This window comes from Mastigoproctus giganteus, chromosome 11 (genome assembly GCF_048544385.1).
Source record: "Mastigoproctus giganteus isolate SK-2022 chromosome 11, ASM4854438v1, whole genome shotgun sequence".
NCBI lineage: Eukaryota > Metazoa > Arthropoda > Arachnida > Uropygi > Thelyphonidae > Mastigoproctus > Mastigoproctus giganteus.
In genome coordinates this window covers 30,422,221-30,440,985 of record NC_143585.1, presented here as the reverse complement: position 1 = coordinate 30,440,985, position 18,765 = coordinate 30,422,221, and the positions used below count along the sequence as shown (strand labels likewise).

Below are 18,765 nucleotides of genomic sequence, written 5' to 3'. Positions count from 1 at the left end.
ACCCATGATATTCTCAGGCAAAGTACTCAAAGTGTACCTTGTGGCATCCATTATTAAGGTAAGAATTTTATTTACAAAATATTGCAGAATGAACTTTACAACATATTACAGTAATTAAGCAGATACCAAAAATTTGTCAACTGCTGAACTCAACAATGTAAATTTAACACGATACTGAAAAGAATTTAAATTATCGGAATGAACTTTACAAAGGTAAGAATTAAATTGAAAAAATATCGCAGAAAAGAACTTCAAGAATTAACAGAATTAAAATTTACAAGATGTTAAAGAAAATAAACAAAATCAAAAATTGATCTGTTGGACTTCTTTGCCTAAACCTCTAATCCTCTAGAACAGTCTTCTGATCCTTTTTAAGATAAGGACCACTTTTATATTTGAGATGTGAAAAACAGACCACTTTTATATTTAAAGTTGAAACACAAGAAATATTAAACTATACATGCAAATAATAATATTATTATTATTATTATTATTATTAGTTCAGAAGTAGAAGGCGAATCACCAAGAAAGAGAATAATGATGATATCCAGCTCAGGACACTGGGTGTGCCAAGCCCATACTCACCAGATATGAGCCCTTGGGGTTAAATTAATAACTATTTTTTAAATACAATGATATGTACTCATACTTAACCTATGTAGCATAAGTTAGGTTGTTATAGGCATATTTGCTTATTGAGAGGGGAAAAAAAAACCTGTTTGTTTGTTATCCTGTGGTCTACTTTCGTAAGTTAAGCAGACCATAGGTTGGGAAACTTCTCTAGATTATAATCAACCAGGTGGTAGAGCAATGGAAGACATATCCCCTCTCTGTGAATGGCAAACCTCCAGCTCCATAATTTATAATAATAATTATTTATATATTTTTTCTTTTTAGGCTCTCCAGATATTGGAAGATTAAGAAGACATGCTTCAGCAGTTGGTGGAAGAATACAGGTATGTTTTATTAAAAGAAATTATTTTTTCTTGATAGGGGTAAAATCCAAGTACATATGTTTTCCTGGAATTCACAATATTTTATGACTATGGAGATGATATGAATTAGGGTTCTTCAGTTTACATAGAGGAAGTAAAATTATAATTTTACTAAAGATGGTACTTTTTTTTTTTTTTTTCATTTAAAATTTTTTAATTTTAACCCAATAGCAATTGTTCACAGTTTCTGTCTGCTGATATACATTGGGAAGGATGTCCTTAAGACCCGTTATAATGCTAAATTATCAGATTCATAATGGCAGCACTATTTCTCAAATTGTTAGTCGTTAGCATTAGCATTAGCATTAGTAGGGCATATGATGCAAGAAAGCAAGCTTATATAGTATCAGCCAAAAAAAAAAAAAAAAAAAAAAAACACCCTTCATATTTCACCCATCCATTCGTTCCAAATGTTTGTCTAGTTCTGCCATGAACTTATTAAGTTAATGATGGAAGTTTGTTCCAACTATCAGCCACCCGCTGGCTAAAGGCAAATTTCTGCAATTTTCAGAACTTAAGCCTTTCTCGGTAACAGAAACCCTTTGTTCCACTCACTAATCTCATTGCCATTCTCTGTACTCGTTCCAGCAGCTCTACATCTTTCCTAAAATGAGGCCTCCAGACCTGTATACAGTACTCAAAGTGTGGCCTGATCATTGCCTTATACAAGGGAACAATTGCATCCCTTATCCCTGCTTGCAAAATTCCTGTATATCATTGACAAGACACCATGAAGTACTCTTGCAGCCTTTTTGCTCTGCTCAGAAAACTTCATATCTGACTGCACAATTACCCCAGATCCTTTTCATTCTCCATTACCCTGAATGTAGTACCACCCAGTTGATACATTACTCTGGGGTTACTGCTACCCATATGCAGTACTTTACATTTGTCAATGTTAAACTTCAGTTGCCACCTCTCAACCCATCTGCTCAAATTTTCCAGATCCTGTTGCAGTAGCATACTATCATTACTGTCATTAACAACCCTGCCAACCTTTTATCGTCTGCAAACTTAGACATTAACCCTGATATACCTTCATCAGTATCATTGATAAATACTGAAAACAACAATGGGCCCAACACCAAACCCCAGGGGACTCCACTAATAACATTAGTCCTTGAAGAGCAGTGTCCATTGATTACCACTCTGTCTTCTCCCACTCAACCATCCTTTTATCCATTGTGGCAACGTGCCCTTAATGCCATACTGCTCCAATTTGCATAGTAGTCTTCCATGTGCCACAGTATCAAAAGCTTTCCTAAAATTTGTTCACAGTTTCCATCCCTTCCAGACTTCCATCCCTTGTCGTGGAAGTTGATAGCCTAAATAAGTTTAAGGCTCAGCTGGACAGGTATTTCGAACGAACAGAGGGGTGAAGTGGAAGTGGTTATTTTTATTTATTTATGTTACTTTTTTTTTTTTTTTTTTTTTTTTTGGCTGATGCTGCATAAGCTTGCTTTCTTGCATCAAATGCCTCTACTAATGCTAATGCTAATGCTAATTGGGGGACACATTTGCACATTTCCAGTCCATGGGGACCTCCCCTGAGTCCAAGGAAGCTTTCATAATTATGGCTAAGGGTTTGCTTACTTACTTTGCTGCCTCCTTTAATATAACTGGATAGATCCCATCCACCCCAGGTGCCTTCCTAATGTTTAACTTCAAAATTTTCCCTCCACTTTGCTCTCAGTTATTACAAAATCACTTAGCTCCGTGTTAGAGTTTGATAAACATCTGGCCCTCTCCTTGAATAACTCCTTATTTGTGAATGTAGATGCAAAATGCATTTAGTTTGGTAGCTATTTGAGAATGATTGTCTATAGTCAAACCATTGATATCAAGTGGACCAATCTGATTTATTCCCTTCCTTTTAGATTTTATATAAGTAAAGGTGTCTTTGCTCATTTTCTTTGCATCCTTTTCCAAAGATATCTTGCAATCTGCCTTTGCCTGCCTAACCTCCTTTGTTACTTGATTACAGACTAGCTTATATCTGGCATAGGCTTCTGTGCCACCTGATAATTTATATGCATCCCATGCATTTTCTTCTTTGCCACGAACTGAATTAATTCATCTGATATCCATTTAGGCCTAAATCTTGAACAATATTTCTTAGGTATGAAAAACCTAGTATCCTCAAAGATTGAGTCCCTGAAGGCTTCCTATTTAGAATTCACTTTTGTTAATATCATCAGGGGCTCACATCTGGTGAGTATGGGCTTGGCACACCCACGGTCCTGAGCTGGATATCATCATTCTTCCATTTCTTGGTGCTTCCTTTCTACCTCTCTCTCTCTCTCTCTCTCAGAGGCGCCTCCTTAGCCAGGCGGGAAGGAGCAGCAGTGCGTAGCACATGCTTCTTGATTAGACCGGGGTTCGAGCCCGTCACCACCAAATATGGAGGATGCGGAAAGGTCAGGGAATGACTACCGCATATCCCGGAGCAATATGGCCTTAATTGCTAATGCTCCTAAAAACCAAATAACAACTCTCTCTCAGGGTAACTCAGGAATTTTTTTTGGCTGGTGCAGCAATAACCTCAGTCCTCCTTGCACCATATGGCTAATAATAATAATAATAATCAGTTGCTCCCACTGTATAGAATTTAAAAACTCTCTTAGACCACTGTAGTTGCCTTTACAAAAGCAAAAACCCCTCCCCCTGATGGTAGTTACATCTTTTAAGAAAATTCCATTAAAAATATGTTCTCAAAAATTAATCTAAGATGCTAATTTTCATACCCTTGTTTAGGTTATAGTGTGAAGCACACATTTCTCTTTGAAACTGTTTTATCCAATAAAAAGACAGATTGAAAAAAAAATACCCAAATAATATTTATGTTAAAAGAAAACAACCTATTGGAAGTAATGCTTCTTTTTTTATAAAAAATGCATGCTAATTGGAGAGAGTTTCTCTCATTACTATGACCAATAAATCCTAGCTGACCAATAAGCAGCCAGTTTTTCATGTAATTTTTATTGACTGGTATGCTTATTTGATGAACTGTGTTTAATGCCATTTTCTGAAGTCCTCAGTACATTCTATCAATATACAAATTACTGAAACACAATATTGATGAATTTTCTTAGTCATCAATTATTTTAGCAAATCCTTCAGTTTATTAATATGTTATCAAAAAATATTACCATTATATATCATTAGTATTGGTATTATCAGATTTTATTGACACATTTATTTTGCATTCAGGTAAAATTATGGTATGATGCTCAAGCCCTTCAGTTAGTGATAACAATAGTTTGTGCAGTAGAACTGCCTCCAACACAGAACCACCAAGCCCGAAATCCGTATGTTAAAATGTTCCTGTTGCCAGATAGAAGGTAAGATCTGTGATTCTTAATTTTGAGATAAAATTTCTGAGTGAATTATTTTGGGAAAGAAAGAAATGTAAGATTTGAGGAATCTGAATATTAATCATCATCATCATCAGCCATTTTCAATCCACTACAGGATAAAGGCCTCTCCAGCAACTTTCCAGTTCCTTCTGTTTTGTGCAATGGCCATCCATTTACTACCCACAAACTCTTGTATTTCATCTATTCATCTCTGCCGTTGTCTTCCAGGTTTTCTTCTAGCTCCTCTTGGGTACCATTCTGTTATTTTCTTAGCCCATCTGTCATCATGTCTTCGAGCTATATGTCCTGCCCAAGACCATTTTAGTTATTTAGTTTTGATAACAATGTCCTTTACTTGAGTTTGCTGCCTAATCCATGTGTTTCTCTTCTTATCTAACAGTCTGATTCCCAATATAATTTGTTCCATTCTTTGCTGTGTAGTTCTCAGTTTCTCTTCGATTCTTTTGGCGAGTGCCCAAGTTTCACTTCCATAAGTCATGGTGGGGAGTATACATTGGTTCATTATTTTACGTTTCAGACAAACTGGGATATTGCTCTTCACTATGTGACTATATTTCCTGAATGCTATCCATCCAAAATTTATTCTTCTCTTGACTTCCAGCCATTTATCATTATTACAGCTAATAACTTGTCCCAGGTAAGTATATGACTCCACCTTTTCAATTACTGCTCCTTCAATCATTATTTTCCTTTCTGTGGCATACTTGTTCATCATTACTTTTGTTTTAGCCATATTCATCTTTAGTCCAAAATCCTTACTAACTGTGCATAACTGATTAAGATTTTCCTCTAATTCTTTGGGATCATGGCTTATAACCACAATGTCATCTGCAAATCGTAAATGGTTTAGGTACTCTCCGTTCACATTGACTCCTTTCTGCCGCCAGTCTAATCTTCTAAAAGCTTCCTCAAGGGCAGGTAAACAGCTTCGGAGATATTGTGTCTCCTTGTCGAACTCCTTTCTTGATTTTAAATTTCCTGCTGTCTTTGTCTAGTCTAATAAAGGAGGTAGCATTCTCATATATTTTCTTCAAAATCATGATATATGGGGTATCTATGTCTTGTCTTTCCAGTGCCCGAAACATTGCCTTATGCTGTATGGAGTCAAATGCCTTTTCATAATCCACAAATGCCAGGCATAATGGTGTTTTATATTCATTTGTTTTCTCCATTAGCTGTGATATTACGTGAAGGTGATCTATAGTTGAGAATCCTGTCCTAAAGCCACCTTGCTCTTTCGGTTGATTCTCATCAAGTATTCTTTCTAATCTGTTAGTAATGACCTTTGTGAACAACTTGTAGATGTGGGATAACAATCTAATTGGTCTATAATTTCCAATTTCTGATTTATCTCCTTTCTATTTTTGTGTTATGTCTTTTCCTCTCAATTTTAACAACTCTACAGTAACAACTCTTCCCCCCGGGGAAGAGTTTTTACTGTAAAGTTGTTAAAATTTAACAATAGAGTTGTTACTGTAGTGATTCCATTAATTTCCTTGGAACAGAAGTTAAACTAGCAGGTCTGTAATTACTTGTGTCACCCTTTGATCTCCCTTTGTAAATTGGGTACACATTTGTACATCTCTAGTCCATGGGAACCTCCCCTGAGTCCAAGGAAACTTTCATAATTATGTCTAAAGGTTTGCTTACTTCCTTTGCTACCTCCTTTAATATAACTGGATAGATCCCGTCCACTCTAAGTCCCTTTCTTATGTTTAATTTCAACAATTTCTACTCCACTTTGCTCTCTGCAATTACAAAATTATTTAGCTCCCTGCCAGAGTTTGATAACTTTCTGGCCTCCACTTCTCTACAGACTTCCTCATGTGTGAATATAGATGCAAATTAATTTGTCAGCTAACTCAGCAGGTTCATCAACAATCGAACCATCAATGTCAAGTGGACCAATCTGATTCATTCCCTTCTTTCTAGAGTTTACATAAGTAAAGAAGTTTTGCTGTTTTTCTTTGCATCCTTTTCCAAAGATTTCTCATAATTTTCCTTCGCTTGCCTAACCTCCTTTGTGACTTGTAGTCTTCTGTGCCATCTGATAATTTATAGGCATCCCATGCATTTTTTTTTTATGGCACGAGTCTCATTAGTTCATCTGATATCCATTTAGGCTTGAACCTTGAACAGTATTTCTTAGTTGATATGAAATGCCTTGTAGCTTCCTTGAATGCTTCCTTGAATGCTAGTATAGAAAGTTTAGAATTTGCTAATATCATCAGTTGGTCCCACAGTACAGAATTTAAAAACCATTTGAGACCACCATAGTCACCTTTGTGAATGCAAAAACACCTCCCTTTACCCTATGATGGTAGTTATATCTTTAAGTAAATCCCACATCAGCACACTGTGATCACTGCCACCTAGTGGTTCCTTTATCTGCAGATTCTTAATTCTTGAAGAATCCCTGCTTATAATGGAATCAAGAGATAATCAAGAAACTCCCTCTAGTTTCTTGCACATGGAGCTGTAGAAAACACTCATCCAATTACTCCACAAAAGCCTTGCTAGTGTTCGAGTGACTAACCCACAACTTCCAGTCACAATAAGACAGCACCAAACTGCAATGTCCTTCGGGGTTTGGTGTTGGATCCCTTACTGTTTTTAATAATATTCAATGATATTGATGTAGATATTTCAGATTTAATGTCTTAGTGTTTGCTGTGATACAAAGATAGTATGCTGAACCAATAAGAGGTTGGATATTAATTTAAGCAGATTAATTGAAAAATGGCAGTTCAGGGGTCCATTATATACTGTCATTAACATACTCAAATGGCATGGTAATCCCAGATTAACATACTGTTTGAGCAGTTACCAAACTCATGGTGGTGGAGAGGGAAAACAATCTAAGGAGATTAATTGTACTGTTTGACAAGAAGTTCTCTGTACAGTACAGTATAGACAGGCTGCTAGTACAGCACACGTCAATGACAGCAGGGCAAAAAAACTGATCTGATTATCTTGTTGTAGAAGACAGTGGTTAGGCTGTATCTTGGATACTGTATACATGTTTAGAAGCCTAATTTTAAGAAATATGTAGATCGTTGGAATGAGTGCAGGGAAAAGCAACAAGATTAGTTTTGGGCACAAAAGGTTACTCTTATTCAGTGGCAACAAGAGAGGTGGGCAGGTGGGGTCAACTGCACCAGGCCTGTACCTCATCTTTGGCAGTGTTTTCCAACTTTTTTTTCCAGATATGAACCGTTTTTTTTTTAAGGTAGAAGCCACGGACCAAATATGCAAATATATTAATAGCTATTTCTTAAATAATGTACAATGATATGTACTTAACATATTTAATATACATTAGTGGTTCCCAATCTTTTTTTCACTCAAGTCACACTTTAGGTTAAAAGACGAATATTAATGGCACACCAAAATAGTGATTTCCATTGAACTCAATGGAATTTTTCCTAATCTTGTAGTACACTTGAAAAAGGTCACTGCACACCAATGCTGAGGCACACTGGTTGGGAACCACTGAATTAGGTCATTATGGGCACACTTTCATCTTCCATCACTGTTAATGGGTTTGTTGCCAACTTCAAAAAAGCTCTGTTTTATTCCCAAGGTCCACTTTCTTCAGTCTGCAGACCACGGATTGGGAAATGCTGATCTAGGGAATCTAGGCTTCAAATTTAGATTCCCTCTAGAAAAATGTGGCACGCCTAGCAAGGCTGTTTGCCCTAGAGCCCATGTTGACTCCCGATGCACTTTCTCTTACCAAGAAAGACTCATTCTGTAAGTTGCAATGTTGGGAAACTAGTCATGTGTGAGGAGATCTGATTCGAAGGCTTTAATTGAGTAAAATAAGTCCCATAAGTATTTTTGAGTAAACTAAATACTTATGGGACTATCCTTCCTCAGATAACACACAATGACAAATTTAAATAATATTTAAGTTTAGTGTTTTAATAAAGTTTTCAATTTAAATTTTCGATTTAAAATAGAAAAATTTAAAATTTAAATAGTGACATAAATTTAAATTGAAAAAGGATGTTTTTAATCCATTATTGTAATCAGTTAATCAATCAATTGATTGATTGATTAACTAATTGATTAATGGAATAATTTTTAATCTAGTGTGAAAGTGAATAGTGTTAATAAATTTAAAAAATAATTGAACAGATTATGAGAAGGGATTGATTGGCAGATAAAGTGGGTTTTTTTTTCTCTCTCTCTCTTCTTATGCCTGATGCTATATAAGCTTGTTTCTTTGTATCGTTTTGCCTCTACTACTAATACTAATCCTGATAATACTATTATAGTTTGTTTTTGGATTGTCAGAATTAGCCAAAGTATCAAAAAGTAAGCTGGAAACTGGACATAATTTTACATTCTGTCATTGCCTGACTGGGTTCTCTATGACAGAAGAGTGCAAATATATATATAAAAAAAAATGGATCATGTAATATCGTCATGAGGATGGGAGGTGGAATCTTATTCTTTTCACATTTGGTATGAGAACATAAAAACATTACTTAGCTCTTCATATTTTGTATAGTTTAAGTGGACTGCAAGAAATAAGCATATTTTGAAAAATTCTGATGGCTAAACTTTTGCTTGTTTTCAACTTCTGAGCAGATATCTTTCCTGCATATGAATTGCATTGAGTTGCAATAATTTGTTGGAACAGTCTGTATTTCAGATGTGGATTATAAACTATGATTTGCCTTTGAAACTATGTTAGTGATAATTTTCTCTTGGGGACTATATATATCATAGTATATATCTATACTATGATATATTATAATAGTATAGAAATATAATATAAATACAAAATATATCAGATATAATACAAAATACATCATCAGTTTAATGTTTTCAAAATACATCAAAGACATCATAGTGTTTGTGATGTATTTTGCTTGACATTCTTTCTGACAATCAGTGGCATATGTTTTTATTATTAATTTTTACTAATTTGTAACATGTAAAAAATTTTAAATTTAATATTGGTATTTAGAAATAACTGTCTTAAACTGGACGTGAATATATTATGGCAGAGGTAGCAAAACATTTTAGTTGACTGTAGAGAAAGGTAAATCCCAAAAGTGGCTTTGTATGCGCTGACAAAGTTATAATGTAAAGAGTGAAAGGAGCAGCTATATACACTGAAACTACATTGAATTGGAACCACTTACTATTATAAATAAATAAATATTTATGTTTGCACATTACAGAAAGCTCTTCACAACACATGGCTAATATCAGATAATTTAGTACAGAGGAAATAAAATAGTGAATAAGCAATATACATAAAACAATGAATATGATTTGTATTCATGTTTTAAAATAAGGCAGGTGTAGTACAGTACATTACGCATTGAGTTGTTAATTACTTTGTTGAAGTCAGGCTGCTGTTTGTATTTCTTTTATTTGATTAGAAATCTGATTCCTGCATGTTTGAGTGTTGGCAAATCTTTGGCAATCAATGTTTTGAAGATTGATGAGTTGAAGGAGAGCATTTCAAGAACATTCTGTCCATATGCTTGTGTCTGGAGAGGTTAGTGTTGAATTGTTGCTGATTTCTTGAAATTTTTTTCTGTTGGGTGCTATTATTATTATGTTGGCTATATTTGGTGAATTGCTTGCAGAAGTAATTAGCTTTACAAGAAGGATGACTCCAAAGACTCATTGATAACCTTTTGAAGAAGCTTCATGTTTAAGTTATTATAAAGCTGTTGCTTGAATGCTAATGAGGAAAACCAAGTTTGCTATTGAGTCATTTTAGAATCCAGTACTTTAGGGCAGGGGATTTCTTGATGGTTACTTGAAGGGCTCCAGTTGTTGTTATTAAGTTTAATGACACAAGGGCTACTTAAGTCATTTGACCAACACAAGGCCAAATTGTGTAAGTTCATAGTTTATTTCTTATATCCATGAAGGGCTCCAGACCAGATTTCAGAAGCATATGACAGTATAGGAATCTTTGAACTTGATTTATAACAGGTTTTTTTTTTTTTTTTTTTTTTTATATCTTAGATTGCTGCTGTTTCTTGTTTGATCAACCATTTTACTTTTTTGAGTTTTTTAGGCAATATACAAATATACTATCCCTAGGTTTTTGCAAGCATAGACATTTGGAATTGAGACCTGTAATTTTAATTTATATGTGGTTTGGTTGTTTCTGTAAGGAATAAGTTATGTGAGCAGACTTCTTTTGCAGATATGAGATTGAGTTCTTTCAGATACTTGATGATTCTATGCATCTGCAAATTTGCATCATGGCTAACTTTGCAAATATCATCACTGCCTTTTGAATTAATAACTAGCTTTAAATCATTTGCATATGCCAGCAGATTTGGATATGCTTGCAGGAGTGGTTATAGAGATGCTGAAAATATAGTGCTGGAGAGTACACCTCCTTGAGAAATTCCTGTTGTGGTTGTGATGAGAATATCATTGGTGCTAGTGGGGAAGAGGAGATATTTGCAACTTAAGCTGTACTGTAGATAGGAGATTACTACTGTGTCAATGAGAAAACGATACCTTAGTACCTCAAATCTTTCTTGTGATCTGTGTTGTCAAAAGCACCTTTGATATCTAAATAAAAGACATTACATTGTGCCTTATCTTAAAACACAGTGTGGATATGTACAATGGTGCAAGTTAGGCTTGTTGTGAAGTGTCCTCTAGGACCAAAATGCATGTTAATAGATGCATTGGCAAAGATTGTATCTTGAAGGTATAGCAGCATGATTTTATCAGTAATTTGAGTTATTACTGATGAAACAGCAATTGGTCAATAGGTTTTATGGTTGTTACTGCTAACTGATTACAGAATAATCCTAAAGGTTTTCTATTGTCTTGGAAGGAGTGGTTTGGAAATTCACCTAGTAATGATTTATACTAAACAATCAATGGTGTATGCACTATAAAATTTAATAATAAAACTAGGGATGCCATAAGGACCTTCACCACTATCAAAGCTTATTTGGTAAATTATCTGCTGTGTTCTTGTTCACAAGTTAGTTAATCAGCAGAGCTTGACTAGGAAACATTTTGTTTTTGCATATGATTTGCTTGCATGTAATAATTGAATTCTTGAAATATGTTCTGCTTATCTTCATTTATTATGGCACAGATGAACAGAATCACTCATTTCCATATTGCACTTTATCCATTCTAATATGATTGCTGTAAGGTAACTCTTGTTTTTGTCAATTATGAAATTTACAACCACAGTATACAGTAATTGATTATGGCATTTTCATAATTCATTATATGAAAATTAGTTGATTATTAAAGTGTGTCTCCTGGTTCTTCTCTATTCTACCAGTGAAAATATATATCCCTTGTTCATTTTACATTTTATTGATTCAATTCCGAGCCTTATATACCTCCATTTGGTTTCCCGCCTCCCCCAGATGTCTAGCTTCTAAGCTTTGCAGTGTGCACCTTCTAAGCTGTTTTCCATATGAACATTGATTTGCATCCCTCACCAGTCTGGTTCCCTTCTTTGAACCCCTTCTTCAAGTGTGGCCTCCAGACCCAAATATGGTATTCTAAATGCAGTTTCACTATCATCTTATATAATGGGACAATGCACACAGCAGAGCAACATATTTGTCATATAAGAGAAAAAATTTTGGTAGAAACTCAGTTGTTTCAAACTTATTTTTGCATTTTTGGCTAAAAAAAAAAAAAAGCTGTGGGTACTATAATATTCAGTAAATAATGGTTTATGGCAAAAAAAAAAAAAAATCAGGTATATATTATTTATGGACAAAATAATAACAACTTTTGCTGTTAACTACCTAAAATTTGTGTTATTTCATAAGGCCTTCCTTAAGAGATGGTTTGGGACAGTTATTGAGCATTAGTTGCATTCTATAACTTAATCTTTTGCACACATTGTAGTCCAAGGTGAATTGTACACATAGAAGGGCAGTATGAGCCATTGTAGGAGCAGTTCTGTATCTATAAGGTGGGGGGGGAGAATTTATGCCCATCCCCTGAAGACACTCAGTGCTAATTTGAGTGTCTTCAGGCTCATTCCCCTGACGTCGGAGAAGCTCAAGAGCAAATAATCATCTTTATTGTATCTGCACTCAAGGTAGATTTCCTTGTTCTGGAAATCTTGCGAAAACAGTGGAATAGGAACAACTGGCAGAACTGTAAGAAGAAGGTTGAAGGAAATAGGTTTTGAATGAAGTCATCCAGTTAAGAAGCAGCCAGTGCTCACTAAAGGACAGTAAGGAGCAAGTCCGTGCATGGGGGGGATACATTGGATGCAATGCACTCAGATACCACCACGGAAGGGGGCCCCCATAAATGTTTCTTAAATGTTACACCGTAGTTTAACAAAAAAAAAAAAAAAAAAAAAAAAAAAGGTACCCACAAAACCAGCCATTGGCCAAGGTCCCTAGATACCATTGCATGGTCCTGGTAGCAAGCATTCTTTGTGGTTGTTGGTTGAACAGCATTAACATTGGGCTGAAGATGAATTGCAGGAAGTATTGTTTAATGAAAAAACAAAAATTAAAGTTAATTTTTGATTCCACAATCGCTATAGAGTCCATCGTATGAGGGTCTGGAGATTTTTTCAGCCAGTGGTATGGGAAGATTATTGGTGTTTGATATCACTGAATGTATAATGTACAAAGATGCATTATGCATTCACAGTGATGAACGCATAATGCACAAAAATGTTTTTGCTTTTCAAATGATATCGTCAGCAAGAGAGCTGCTCAGCAAAGGAAAATTCATTTTTTATGATGACTCTCTGCTCCTTGTCACTTATAAAAAGAGCACTAAAAAAAAACCTTTTTGTCATCCAAAATTGGCAAAACATTATCTTTCCCTGCAGGTAATTCAGCAAATGTTGATACCATAGAAAATCTGTGGACATAATGAAACATTAAACATTAGTTGATGAGGCAGTAATTATAGTATGATGTCATGAAATACAACAAAAAGTGTTAAAAAGCCTTCTGTGCTCTGTCCTAAGTTTTGTAAAGCTGTTATGCATTTTATTTCTTGGATATCTGATAAAATATAATTATTTTATTTTTTTATTATTATTTTTTTTTTAAGGTTTAAAGGTGAGTAATAAAACTTTTTTTTTTTTTCCTAAATTGCCATTAGCTGCTATTATGTTGTCCATTAGCATACATGCCTGAATTTTATTTTATTTTTTAATTTTATTTTTAATTTTATTTTAAGTTCCGCATTACTTATATCTGTGTGACACCATGTCTCTGATATTCCAACAATATCTGCCTTTGATGTTTTGAGGTATTGCTCAAAACATCAAAGGCAGATATTGTTGGGATATCAGAGACGTGGTGTCACACAGATATAAGGAATGCAGAACTGGAATTTGGGGAATACAATGTGTATAGAAAGGATAGACAGGACAGGAGGGGAGGAGGGGTTATGCTATTAATTAAGAAACACATAAGGTCCAAGGAAGTGAAGCCAGTCGACATCGATGGACAGGGCAGTGTCGAGTCAGTTTGGTGTGACATAAGCATAGGGAAATCAAAATTGAGAGTAGGAGTGTGCTATAGGCCTAATGACTCTGATGAGTATAATAAGATATTGTACAGGGAAATAGAGTGGGCCAGTAAATCAGAGAGTCTTATAATGGGGGATTTTAATTTCCCAGATATTGACGGAATTTGTGGGTTGGTCACTCGCACACTAGCAAGGCTTTGGTGGATTTATTGGATGATTCTACATCAGCATGTTCGTGAGGCAACAAGAGGGAGCAATACTCTTGATCTGATTATCAGTAGTGATTCTTCATGCATTAAGAATCTGCAGATAAATGAACCACTAGGTGGCAGTGATCACAGTGTGTTGAAGTGGGATTTACTCAAGGAGGTAACTACCATCAGAGGTAAAGGGAAGGGTTTTTGTTTTCGTAAAGGCGACTATGATGGTCTGAGACAGTATTTAAATTCTATACAGTGGGACCAACTGATGATGTTACCAAAAGCGAACTCAAGATGGGAAGCATTCAAGGAACTAATCTTGGAGGCTACCAGGCTTTACATACCAACTAAGAAATATTGTTCAAGGTTTAGGCCTAAATGGTTGTCAGATGAACTAATGAGGCATGTGGCAGAGAAGAAAAATGCATGGGATACATACAAATTAATGGGTGACATGGAAGCCTATGATAGATATAAGTTGGTCTGTAACCAAGTCACAAAGGAGATTAGGCAGGCAAAGGCAGACTACGAAAAATCCTTGGCAAAGGATGCAAAGAAAAACAGAAAAGAGTTCTTTACATATTTAAACTCGAGAAGGAAAGGGATGAATCAGATTGGTCCACTGGATATTGATGGTTCAACAGTTGAGGATCCTGCTCAGGTGGCTAACAATCTAAACAAGTATTTTGCATCTACATTCACGCATGAGGAGTTATTCAGGAAGGAGAATGATGTAGGTAAAGTAAACATTGGCAGTGAGCTGGATGATTTTGTAATAACTGAGAGGAAAGTGGAGGAGAGATTGTTGAGGATAAACATAAAAAAGGCACCTGGGGTGGATGGGATCTATCCAGTTATATTAAAGGAGGCAGCAAAGGAAGTAAGCAAACCCCTAGCCATAATTATGAGAGCTTCTTTGGACTCGGGGAGGTACCCATAGACTGGAGATGTGCAAATGTAACCCCAATTCACAAAGGACGATCAAAGGCTGACACAAGTAATTATAGACCTGTTAGTTTAACTTCTGTTCCAGGTAAGTTAATGGAGGCACTGGTTAAAGAAGCACTGCAGGATCATCTAGACAAGAATTCAGTTATAGCTCAGACGCAGCATGGTTTTGTTAAGGGCAGGTCTTGCCTGACCAATTTGATTGGATACTATGATGTAGTCACAAAAGAACTGGATGCAGGGAATAACTTTGATATTATATATTTGGATCTTAGAAAGGCTTTTGATACTGTTGCACATGGAAGACTGCTGCACAAATTGGAGCAGTGTGGCATTGGAGGGAAATTGCTGCTATGGATAAGGGGATGGTTGAGTGGCAGAAGACAGAGAGTGGTAATCAATGGACACTGCTCAACGTGGACTAATGTTATTAGTGGAGTTCCTCAGGGTTCAGTGTTGGGTCCGTTGTTGTTTTCGGTGTTTATGAATGATATTGATGATGGGATATCAAGTTTAATGTCCAAGTTTGCAGATGATACAAAGGTTGGCAGGGTTGTTAAGGACACTACTGACGCTATGCTGCTGCAACAGGATCTGGAAAGGTTGAACAGATGGGCTGAGAGGTGGCAAATGAAGTTTAACATTAACAAATGCAGAGTACTACATATGGGAAACAGTAACCCCAGAGCAACGTATCAACTCTGCGGTACTACACTGACAGTGGTGGAGGACGAAAAGGACCTGGGGGTAATTGTGCAGGCAGATATGAAGTTCTCTGAGCAGTGCAGACGAGCTGCAAGAGTAGCTCATGGTGTCTTGTCAATGATATACAGGAATTTTTCTAGCAGGGATAAGGAGGTGATTATTCCCTTGTATAAGGCAATGGTTAGGCCACATCTTGAGTACTGTATATAGGTCTGGAGGCCTCATTTCAAGAAGGATGTAGAGCTGCTGGAACGGGTACAGAGAAGGGCAACAAGATTAGTGAATGGAATAAAGGGTTGCTCTTACGAAGAAAGGCTTAAGTTTTGCAAATTACAGAGTCTGGAGACTAGACACCGGCGAGGTGATCTGATAGAGGTGTATAAATCCTTGAATGGTTTGAGCATGCTCAGTGCCAATGGGATTCTTCATCTTGCTCAGAATAATCACCTCAGAGGGCATAAATTCAAATTGAGGAAGGACGGATGTCGGATAGATGTGCGGAAATTTGCCTTTGGCCAGCGGGTGGTTGGTTGGTGGAACCGACTTCCATCACTTGTTGTTGAAGTTGATAGCCTAAACAAATTTAAGGCTCAACTGGACAGGTATTTCGAATGAACGGAGGGGTGAAATGGGAGTGGGTTTTTTTTTTTTTTTTTTGGCTGATGCTGAATAAGCTTGCTTTCTTGCATCATATGCCTCTACTAATGCTAATGCTAATGCTAATTTTAATCGGCCATTTCCTGCTAAATTTAAGCCAGTTAATCACTACCAAGAGATTCATCAGATAGCTTTGATAAACTGACATGGAATAAGTAAACATTTTCTGAGTTTGGCTGCTGTTTTATTCAATTTATTTTTTATTAATACAGAGAATACAATAAATAAAATGCAACTTAACAGGTATTTTAATCAAATTTATCACCTTTTTTAAAACAGTATAAAGGAAAATAACAAATTAAAAGTAGTTTTATACAGAGTAATCAAAATTGAATACTCTTAAATTGTAATGCAAAAACATCAGAGTTTCCCCATTTTCAGGACATAGTCTACTTCTTGCAGGTTCATACAAGTTACCACCAGTACTAAATATTTTTTCGCTTTCAGCTATGAAGCTGGTGCACTTAAATATTTCAAAGCCAGTTTACTCAGGAGAGGTAGTTTGTCTTGCATGTTTTTCCACTGCAGAAATGGGCTATTATTTCTAGGCAGTAATGGAAAACTTAAATACTGATTCAATTCTTGAGTGCAACACTGAATAATGCTTGTTCTTTTTTTTTTGAGGATTGCTTCTCTTTTGAGCTTACTCTGGGTGACATTTCTTCTGTTCCATTGTTTGAATACTATCCATTTTAGCAGAAGCTAATTCATCAAACAAATTTGAAAAAGTAGAATTTAAATTTTCTTCAGTAGAATTTAAAGTTGAAGTATATCTTGTTGAAATATTATCAAGAGAATCCCTCTTACCTCCATTTGATCTTGCTGCAGAGCTTCTAAAACCCATTCCTTTATTTTGTTTGTCGTATGGCTTCTTTGAAATTTCATATTAAATCTAGGATCTATAAAAGTAGATAAACATGAAGATTTATTTTCCATGTAAGTGGAAAATCTTTTCACAATTGATGATTTAAGCTCCTCTTACTGTGGTAAGAATTCCATGAAATTATCATTTTGGACAGCTTTGGACAAAAATAAATTAAGACTCAAAATTGTAGGTATCATTGATGTGGCAGATTCTCTTCATTACTGATTTCTTCAAATGGACCTAGGAGTTGGACAATTTTTTTTTGACAAGACCCCACTGGTATGAACTTAATGTTGGAATGTTGTTATCCACAGCATATATTGCAAGCGCTTTTCACTGTTCTCTGTTTCTTTCCAGCATGTAATATGTTGAATTCCAATGAGTGGATACATTAGCATTAGTAGAGGCATATGATGCAAGAAAGCAAGCCAAAAAAAAAACTTCCCATTTCACCCATCCATTCACTCCAAATGTTTGTCTAGCTCTGCCTTAAACTTAAGTTGTTGACCTCCACTACAACAGATGGAAGTTTGTTCAAACTATCAACAACCCGCTGGCTAAAGGCAAATTTCAGCACATCTATTCTACAATTGTCTTTCCTCAATTTAAATTTATGTCTCCTCAGGTGGGTAATCTGAGCAAGAGGAAGAATCCCTTCAGCATTGAGCTTGCTCAGACCTTTCTAGGCGTTATACACCTCAATTAGATCACCTTGCAGGTGCCTAGTCTCTAGGCTTTGCAATTTACCTTTAACTTACTTTAAGCCTTTCTTGGTAACACCGGCGCCTCCGTAGCCAGGTGGGAAGGAGCAGCAGTAGTGCGTACCACACGCTTCTTGATTAGACTGGGGTTCGAGCCCATCACCACCAAATACCGAGGATGCGGAAAGGTCAGGGAATGACCACTGCATATTCTGGAGCAATATGGCCTTAGTTGCTAATGCTCCTAAAAACCAAACAACAACAACAACAACTTGGTAACAGCAACCCTTTGTTCCACTCACCAATCTCATTGCCCTTCTCTATACTCATTCCAGCAGCTCTACATCTTTCCTAAAATGAGGCCTCCAGACCTGTAGGCAGTACTCAAGGTGTGGCCCGACCATTGCCTTATATAAAGGGGACAATCACCTCCTTATCCCTGCTGGCAAAATTCCTGTATATCATTGACAAGACACCATGAGCTACTCTTCCAGTTTGTCTGTCTGCACTGCTCAGAAAACCGTATCTGACTGCACAATTACTCCCAGGTCCTTTTCCTTCTCCACTACACTGAGTGTAGCACCACCCAGTTAGTATGTTACTCTGGGGTTACTGCTACCCATATGCAGTACTTTACAAGTTTGTTAATGTTAAACTTCAGTTGCCACCTCTCAGCCCATCTGCTCAACTTTTCCAGATCCTGCTGCAGTAGTGTACTATCATTACTGTAATTAACATCCCTACCAACCTTCGTATTGTCTGCAGACTTAGACATTAACCCTGATATTCCTTCATCAATATCATTGATAAATGCAGAAAACAACAATGGGCCCAACACTGAAC

General features: G+C 36.1%; 1 protein-coding gene across 1 annotated transcript in view; it reads left to right on the top strand.

Annotated features, from left to right (window-relative positions):
* Positions 1–18,765, top strand: part of LOC150077846 (regulating synaptic membrane exocytosis protein 2-like) — a 723,475-nt gene that overhangs the window by 281,119 nt on the left and 423,591 nt on the right. The window contains exons 10-11 of the mRNA XM_090384380.1: positions 898–956; positions 4,206–4,336. Coding sequence (XP_090240506.1) covers positions 898–956; positions 4,206–4,336 — 190 coding nt within the window. The remainder of the gene's footprint in view (positions 1–897; positions 957–4,205; positions 4,337–18,765) is intronic.